The following is a 9,469-nucleotide window of genomic DNA, read 5'->3' as shown; positions in this document are numbered from 1 at the left end:
TTCTTATTTAAAATATGAAATAAATAACACATTCTCTTTCTCTAAAGAATTATATTTAATTATACCTGAACATTAATGTAAACCTAAAATAATAAAAGCTTACAGTAACATTAACATTAAGCTGTGTTTGTTAGTTATTAACATACAGGTAATTTTTGACACCTGTCTGAGATAATGAATACATTTTTTTATATAAATAAAAAGTTGATAATAACAAAAAATTCCGGAAATGAAATGCATAACATATTGTAAAAAACTTAACCTATACACATATATAAATAAATTATCTTAGTTTTCATATTTATATTTCCAGATGAAAAAAAATTAATGTTACTGTAAGCTTTTATTATTTTAGGTTTACATTAATGTTCAGGTATAATTAAATATAATTCTTTAGAGAAAGAGAATGTGTTATTCATTTCATATTTTAAATAAGAAAAAATCTAAAAATAATATTAAAATATTGAAGTATTTTTTTTTTAAATCATGGTTTTAAAAAATTTATTTCATATTTTTTTTATATGAAATATTTGATATTAATAAGAAGACAACATTCAAAATTTTTTAATATCTTTCTTCTTATATGAATTATTTACTATTTATTTAGCATATAGCTAAAACAGACTATAGCCTACCTGTAATTAATTTCTTTTGTTCTCTACCTACACCCCATTCCCACTTAGCCAACACAGATTTACCTGTGTTTTACCTGTATTTTTTCAAAATGTTGGCTAAGTGGGTAGACACCGTTTTTTCTTCTTTTTTTAAATACAAGTATCTGTTCAATTTACCGCGATTAAATGTGTAGCCGTTTATTCTCTATGATATAGAAATTAAAAAGATCATTTAATAATTCTATACGAGGTAAAAAAAAAAATGAAAAGTTCTAAAATTTTAAAATTTTATTTGTCTTGCCTTCTTTTAAGATAAAAATAAACAAAGAAAACTTAAAAATCTACGACTTTGGATACTATTACCATGGAATTAATTCAGTGGGACACCGCTTCGATTTGAAGCGACCGAAATCCCTAGGCATGCGCAGAAGCCAGTGCTCAGTGTCGCTCTTTTCCCTATATATTCTATTAACAGCGACACTGAGCACTAGCGACAGTTTTCACGGTTACAGCGGTAAATAATGACAGTTTAAAGTCATGGATAAGTGGAAGAAAGGGTCCGTGTGTGCAGGGCGAGCCTGTGGGTTATGACAGTGAGTAGTAACATGTAGATATCTATAAAGTAATCTATCTAAATTACCGTTTCAGATGGTGTAATTCATAGACATACATTCAATGTACTTTGTTTTTGAAAATATAAATTTTAATTTTGCTGAGGATTATTCAAATTACATGGGAACATGTTACCTGTGAAAATCTTGTTGCCTAAGTGTTCCAAAGTACTGATACTGAATAGTATTGTTGCCAGAGCCGTCCGGCGAGGAAACCTTGTCTGTGGAAGATGTTGAGGATAACGTGGACCAAGAAGAGAATCCAGAATACTCCGCCGTTTCCGGGACTGACCCCTCAGTCGAACCGATAGACACAGTGAGTGATGAATGGATTGAATGCTGTGCTTTACATCCAAACCAAATATTTCAGTAATTGTAGAAAAGTGCCAAATTTAGAGTACTATTATGAGATATTATCAAGCCAATTGATTAGGAATTAGGTTCATCATTCTGCAAACATTTACAAGGGTATTTGTTATGAAATACATCTCTTCACTTGTTTTGTTTGTTGACCATTTTGGCGAATGAACAGTCGTTATCTATAATGAAGTCTTTTAAATCAAAGTCGGCAAGAGTTGTAAACAAAACCGTCTGCGCAAAAATACAGCGTCCTAACAACTGAACAGGCAAAATGTTCTTATTTCAATCTGACACGGAAGAAATTGATCAAGTATTGTTAAAAGAAAATGAAAGCCATTGAAGAAATATACACAACACTGATGTGAAATTCTTCCAATTTTCAAAAAAAAAAGACATTGTCCAAAAATCCACTTTGGATCAATTTTGAAACGTTATGTTATATTTATAAAGTATTAAATAACAAAGAAACAAATTTGAGACGAACCTCCTACAGATTTAGGAGACAAATAATGACACAATTGGAACTTGTGTCCAGTCCCTTTGACATGTTGTCAATGAATATGATCAAAACAAACAAACAAGACACAATTAAGTAGCGCTCTGACTAAATCGAGAGAGGGGGTAGAGAGAGAGACACAATACCCACATTTATGATTAAACTGAACATTTATATTACAGACAATATTACTAGTCCAAACCTCTATTGTCTAGGTCTAAGGTCTAGGTTTCCCCGTCCTCTGTCTGTCTAACTGTCTGTTAGTCTGTCCCACTTGGCTTTCTGTATTTTTAACACTTATAGTTACTAAGCTGACGTCCATTTTGAGAGTGTAACACGATGAGTTGAGTTACAGATCAGATTTGCGTTTCTTTCTGCTTCCATAACTTTTTACAGAATTATGACCATTTTGATTTTTGAGAGTAACCAGATTGAATGTCAGACTGCTCGGCCCAACGACACCTCGGCCCAACGATACCTCGGCCCATTGACACCTCGGCTCCGACGGCTCGGACCAAATTTGCAGACAACTCGGCTCACATAAGAGACACCTCGGTCCAAACAGAAATATATTATTTTAATTAAATATATTTATTATTTATGTTGTTATATATCTATGAAATGTAAAAGAAAATTAATTTGATACATTTGCAATCTTCCAAGATGGCAAATTGACGGTAATTAAAGAAAGACGATCCATTAGTAGTTCTTGATTATAAGTGCTAATCATTAAACAAACAAGTTTTAAGACGCAGTGCAACCTTTAGAGTCTCGAGCGCGTGTCATAGGGGGTGGTGAATATGAGGAGTTAATTATGAGAAGCCATAATTGGGAGTTAATGTTAATGAAAAGTTCCTTTAAAAAACCATTGTTGATATTATTGAATTGATTTGAAAAAAAAATGAGTTTTTAAAATTAAACATTAAAATATAAAAAATAATTAACAAATTAATAAATCTTGTGGACCAGGACATAAACTTCTGTGTAGAACTATTGGTTTACACATAATTATTAGTAAATTCATCAGTCAGTTGGGAGAGGGCAACCAGTCATTTTTTTTTAAATGGCTAATAAATATATTAATAATGATTTTTTGATATCAGAAAATACTGTACATTAGAAATATTAAAACGGCGCCCCATAGAAATGATCTAATATTTATAGTAAACGTATAGTGATTAAAAATACATATAGTATATATTTATATTACCATGATATCATGGATATAGAAAATACAAAAAAAAATTAATAAAAGACTAATAAATATAAACAAAATTTAATTATTTCTGTTGGGCCGAGCAGTCTTCGGTATGGGCCGAGGTGTCAATGATTTTGAGCCGACCTGTCAAGGCCGAGGTGTCAACCAGCACGGGCCGAGGTGTCGTTGGGCCGAGTAGTCTGTCTACCACCAGATTATACTTGTTGGTAGAAGACAAGTATATTACAGTACTCAGTTTGTTAAAGTTTACTTCTATAACATAAAAAGACTCTTTGTAGGAGATGGAAGAGGGAAAGACGGAAAATGAAGAAAGTCTGACTTCCATAAATCCGCGAGTGAGCCTCTCCTCCAAGTATTGGTCTAAGTCACAATTAGAAAACATCAGGTTAGTTATGCTGACTGGATTAATAAAATATATATACTCTAGATTTCAGTCTCAGATCCAGTAGAGGAGCATCAGTTTTAATGGTTGAAAATGGTGCACATAAATTGAAACAAAGGCTCTTGAATATTTTGAATATTTGAATATCAAAAAGAAATGTAGCCATTAAATGTATTTTTTGGGTCATTCAACGTGTTCAAGTGAAAAAAAATGCTGATTTTTAAAGAAATAATAAATACCGATAAAATTCTATTGTTTGATAATATAAATCCAAAAGGCATTATCTATTTTTTACATGCAGTGGCCTTTTTTGTTTTCATTCTAGTAAAATGACAATGCAGATCTGTATGCAGCAGCAAGACTTGCTTATTGTGAGTTTACAATCATTTCTAACTAGTCTAATGGTAGCCCATGGTCAGATTTAAATAGTACTTGTGCAAAGGTAGGTAGTATATGATGAAATGTAACTTGTTGGATGGTATTCAGTGGTAAATTTTGATTTTCTGATACCATTCGATGGTCAGATTTTACAAATTTGAATTGCCTTTACAATTACATTTGTCCTATATATTTACTAGTAATAAGTCTAGCATATAAGTTCACGTGGTCAGTTTGTAGTTGGGTACTTTTTATAAAACACATCTTTTACTACCATGCTCCGTTCTGGGGTCATGAGTTATATTTTTACAGTAGTACATGTGTATATGATTAAATGTTAATTTTGATAGAATTTTCACCGACCTTGAGAGTCAAACATGTCACAATAGACTTGAACTGTTGATAATAGTTTGGTTTAAATATCGGAATATTGTATTTTGATCCATAACCTTAACATTTAAAAAAACAATCCATCAAATTATTAGGTCTATTTATTTTTACATATAAAATTAATAATAAGAAAGTATTCACTGGTTTTATATTTTAATAAATCTTAGATCGAACAAGACAGAAGGCAAGAAAACCTCAACCAGGAAACCAAAGAGTCTTCATCTGGAACAAATGAGAATGAAAGCTTGTCTGATCCGTCAGGAATCTTTCCTCAAGAGATTTCCTCAACTTCAGGTCAACAACCAAACGTAGCTTCAGAGGAAGACTTGGGTGATGATATCCCAAAAGAAAAGGGAGATGACACTCTTACACAAGGTATCCAGGAAAGAGATGACATTTCTTTAAGGCAGGAAATGGTGAATACACTTAAGGAATTACTGGAAGCCACAAGACAGAATGGACGTCTGTTGATGACGTTAGACTCCAGTATTAAGAAAAACACCATGGTACTACAAAACTTAGCTGACTTACAGAGGGAAAAACTGAGGGAGGAGGAGGGTTGTTTAAAGACTACCTTCTGATAAACTTAAAGGATCACCAACCAATAATCTCTTTTATTACTGGAGATCAATTTGAGTTTGCAGTTGGGTTTTTATTGTCGTATTGTCCACATATAAATTGTATATTTATTTAAAGGCATTTGTTAAGCGTTTATATATTATTTGATGTATTTTTAACTTCTTCGATATAAAATATTATTATACCTCATTATAAATATTCTACACAACGCGTTTTCTGATTAGTTCTAGATCATCACGTGATCGGGCCGTAAAACTTCATATTTCCCTTACGTCGGCATGCTTTTTATCATATTCAACCTCTTCGGATACTTAGTGCATTTTCCTGCAATAATTATCGTTCATTAAAAGAAAACTCCCGACTTGCTTTACGTCACAAAATTGATGATAAAGTGTTGACCAAAGGGTTTAGTAATTTTACGTTAAAAATGAAAGTGAATTTGAGAGCGGTGCCGAATTTGAAAGTTTATGTTTATTTCAAAGGTTTTGCTTGTTTCGGTATAATACACGATTCATTGCATGAATGTTCGGGAAACATGAAGACTTATTCAGCCAAGAAATATTATATTTCCCTCGGGCGAAGCCCTCGGGGCATATGATGTTCTTGGCTGAATAAGTCTTCATATTTCCCTCACTATCATGCAATAAATGTATAATATTTACAGTTAATACTAACTCTTGTTTAAGTAGATTGAAGCTGGAATGGCTAAACAAGTCAAATGTCTAATGTTAAACATCTTTGTTAAAGTTTATAGGCAAGTTGACAATACAAGTTTAATTTGCGGTAAGTTAAAAATAACAATTACGTAAATGTTTCATCTAATCATTGATTGATCTGATTAGTTCAAGTTAAGAACTATGATGTAAATTATAAAGTTTAAAAATAGCATAATTTAAGTTATTTACAAATGTAAAATATTAATTTTCAACATAAATATTAATATTAAAAGAGTATATATTGAATTGAAATATATAAAACATGGAGATAACGAACAGTATTCAAGATCAAAATTCCAGAGAACAATACTAAACAGGAGCAGAGCAAACATGGACCTTCACAAAAACATCATAGGTGGGATCAGGTGCCACGGAGGAGTGAGCATTCACTACCGACCAATCACACCATCCGTTTGCTCCTTGTCATGATAGGGAAGGAGAGAACATCCCCTGCCGACCGGTTACATCCGCCGTGTGCCCCTTGTCATGATCGGGAAGGAGAGAACATCCCTGTCGACCGGTTACATCCGCCGTGTGCTCCTTGTCATGATCGGGAAGGAGAGAACATCCCTGCCGACCGGTTACATCCGCCGTGTGCTCCTTGTCATGATCGGGAAGGAGAGAACATCCCTGCCGACCGGTTACACACGCCGTGTGTTCCTTGTCATGATCGGGAAGAAGAGAACATCCCTGCCGACCGGTTACATCCGCCGTGTGCTCCTTGTCATGATCGGGAAGTAGAGAACATCCCCTGCCGACCGGTTACACCCGCCGTGTGCTCCTTGTCATGATCGGGAAGGAGACAACATCCCTGTCGACCGGTTACATCCGCCGTGTGCTCCTTGTCATGATCGGGAAGGAGAAAACATCCCTGCCGACCGGTTACACCCGCCGTGTGCTCCTTGTCATGATTGGAAAGGAGAGAACATCCCCTGCCGACCGGTTACACCCGCCGTGTGCTCCTTGTCATGATCGGGAAGGAGACAACATCCCTGTCGACCGGTTACATCCGCCGTGTGCTCCTTGTCATGATCGGGAAGGAGAAAACATCCCTGCCGACCGGTTACACCCGCCGTGTGCTCCTTGTCATGATCGGGAAGGAGAGAACATCCCTGCCGACCGGTTACATCCGCCGTGTGCTCCTTGTCATGATCGGGAAGGAGAGAACATCCCTGCCGACCGGTTACATCCGCTGTGTGCTCCTTGTCATGATCGGGAAGGAGAGAACATATCTGCCGACCGGTTACATCCGCCGTGTGTTCCTTGTCATGATCGGGAAGGAAAGAACATCCCTGCCGACCGGTTACATCCGCCGTGTGCTCCTTGTCATGATCGGGAAGGAGAGAACATCCCTGCCGACCGGTTACACCCGCCGTGTGCTCCTTGTCATGATCGGGAAGGAGAGAACATCCCTGCCGACCGGTTACATCCGCCGTGTGCTCCTTGTCATGATAGGGAAGGAGAGAACATCCCTGCCGACCGGTTACACCCGCCGTGTGCTACTTGTCATGATAGGGAAGGAGAGAACATCCCTGCCTACCGGTTACATCCGCCGTGTGCTCCTTGTCATGATAGGGAAGGAGGGAACATCCCTGCCGACCGGTTACATCCACCGTGTGCCATGATCGGGAAGGAGAGAACATCCCTGCCGACCGGTTACATCCGCCGTGTGCTCCTTGTCATGATCGGGAAGGAGAGAACATCCCCTGCCGACCGGTTCGTCCTCCGTGTGCTCGTTGTCATGATCGGGAAGGAGAGAACATCCCTGCCGACCGGTTACATCTTCCGTGTGCTCCTTGTCATGATCGGGAAGGAGAGAACATCCCTGCCGACCGGTTACATCTTCCGTGTGCTCCTTGTCATGATCGGGAAAGAGAGAACATCCCTGCTGACCGGTTACATCCGCCGTGTGCTCCTTGTCATGATCGGGAAGGAGAGAACATCCCTGCCGACCGCTTACACCCGTTGTGTGCTCCTTGTCATGATCGGGAAGGAGAGAACATCCCTGCCGACCGGTTACACCCGCCGTGTGCTCCTTGTCATGATCGGGAAGGAGAGAACATCCCTGTCGACCGGTTACATCCGCCGTGTGCTCCTTGTCATGATCTGGAAATTAACGGGAAAATCCGTCGTCAGTTTAGCGTATAAATAATCGACTAACAGTTTGTAGGAAAAACGGCAGTCAGCATTTGACTAAATGATAAATATATTAAATAACATTTGCTGACAAAATGTCATTGTATCGACTACTGAACTTACAAAATGAAGACTTCAAAGGAGACTGTCGATATTCCCGCCCCACCAACTTTTTTGTCAGTAATTTACCCCGCTGTAGAAATTTTTCATACGTAAAGCATGCATGCTCCCGCGCATCGAACCAACTGAGCTATAAAAAAAAACTCCATATGCAGGTGATGAAGGTATATTGCTGCATAAGTAAGGGGGGTTGACGATATAGAAAGGTTAAAGTCATCTCGTTTATTATAGAGTTTGGTTGTTAGATTACCAGTAAGGTTGTTTTTTCGAGCAAAATATCTCCAAATATAAAACAGATGTCTCTGACAGACTCTGTGGTATACGTCACGTCTTCGATATATCTAAATGTGGAGTTGAAGGCAACAAGTGAATTCTTCTGTTCACATATAAGATTTTGGACGAATTCTGTTTTATATGGAAACAAAAGTAGGTCTGCTAATTTCGGGGATAAATTGGTACGCATGGGAATTCCAATAAATATGTGGTATAAAAGGAGTTACAGATATGAGCCGACTTGCCTTTGTTTATTCAACTCTTTTGTGATCCTTAGGTCGAAATATTTCCATTTCTATCCTTGTTATACATCAAACGCCTCCCTTCGTGTACAAGACTCCGCCTCACATGAACACAAAAACCGCCAACAATTGTCGGGAGACCGGGGACCCGTTTTACAAACAAAAAACTTACGACTAAAACCAAAGACTTGTCTTGATTATAAAGTTTTACAAATTTAATTATTCTTGTTGAAATTGTTGCTATAAAGATATTATTCTACATTCTTTAAAAAAAGTGAAACCGTTTTCAGATTTATGTAAATTATAAAGTTGTAAGCAGAATCAAATTTTGGTCTTAGTCGTTAGTTCTTTTGTAAAACAGACCCCGGTCTCCAAAAACCACACAAACACAATCAATCAGAAACCCAAGCATTTTTTATGTCAACCCTAGAGCACCAGCTTGCACAAACAGAATGTCTTCCAACAAAAAAAAAGTTTATTTGCAACAACTTCTATACGCAATTTGTCACTTTGAAATTTATCGGCGACAACTACAATTAACTTCTGTTTCAGAGAAATTATTCTATGTACAAATGTATATACATAACGTCTTGAATAACTAAAAGGCAAGAAATATTCAAGAGTTTACATGTAGGAAGGTCATTAAACTTGCAGGTATTTCTCATGCGAAATAAATTAGTTAAAAATACAGAATACCAGCAAGTCTAGTCAACATTTTAAGAATACGGATCCGTTTAAAGTGTATAGACTTAGACAGATCAGCAATGGATTCATTGCAGATATTTGATTTTCCTCACCTGTGTGTTAACACATTGAATAACGAACAGATTGTCATTTGAATCTGTAGACAGTGCTCTGGGTTGACTCAATCCACACTGTATGTAACGGAGGAATTGTCCATCCTGGTCTATGATGTGGACGCAATCATTGATGTAATCAGCTGTAAGGATGTG

The 9,469-nt window shown here is 37.0% G+C and overlaps 1 protein-coding gene across 1 annotated transcript; it reads left to right on the top strand.

The window, feature by feature from the left end:
• Positions 1-1,131: 1,131 nt before the first annotated feature.
• On the top strand, positions 1,132-6,334 carry LOC134269681 (uncharacterized). The gene is made up of 5 exons (XM_062751889.1): positions 1,132-1,207; positions 1,423-1,541; positions 3,579-3,685; positions 4,008-4,053; positions 4,618-6,334. The coding sequence occupies exons 3-5, from the start codon at positions 3,582-3,584 to the stop codon at positions 5,029-5,031; spliced, it is 564 nt and encodes a 187-aa protein (XP_062607873.1). The 5' UTR covers positions 1,132-1,207; positions 1,423-1,541; positions 3,579-3,581; the 3' UTR covers positions 5,032-6,334.
• The last annotated feature ends 3,135 nt before the right edge of the window (positions 6,335-9,469 follow it).

This window comes from Saccostrea cucullata, unplaced genomic scaffold (assembly GCF_032062105.1).
Source record: "Saccostrea cucullata isolate Sc308-1 unplaced genomic scaffold, CSIRO_AGI_Scuc_v1 ctg17267, whole genome shotgun sequence".
NCBI classification, from domain to species: Eukaryota; Metazoa; Mollusca; class Bivalvia; order Ostreida; family Ostreidae; genus Saccostrea; species Saccostrea cuccullata.
Note: the sequence above shows the minus strand (reverse complement) of the source record. Positions and strands in the feature narration are given on the sequence as shown.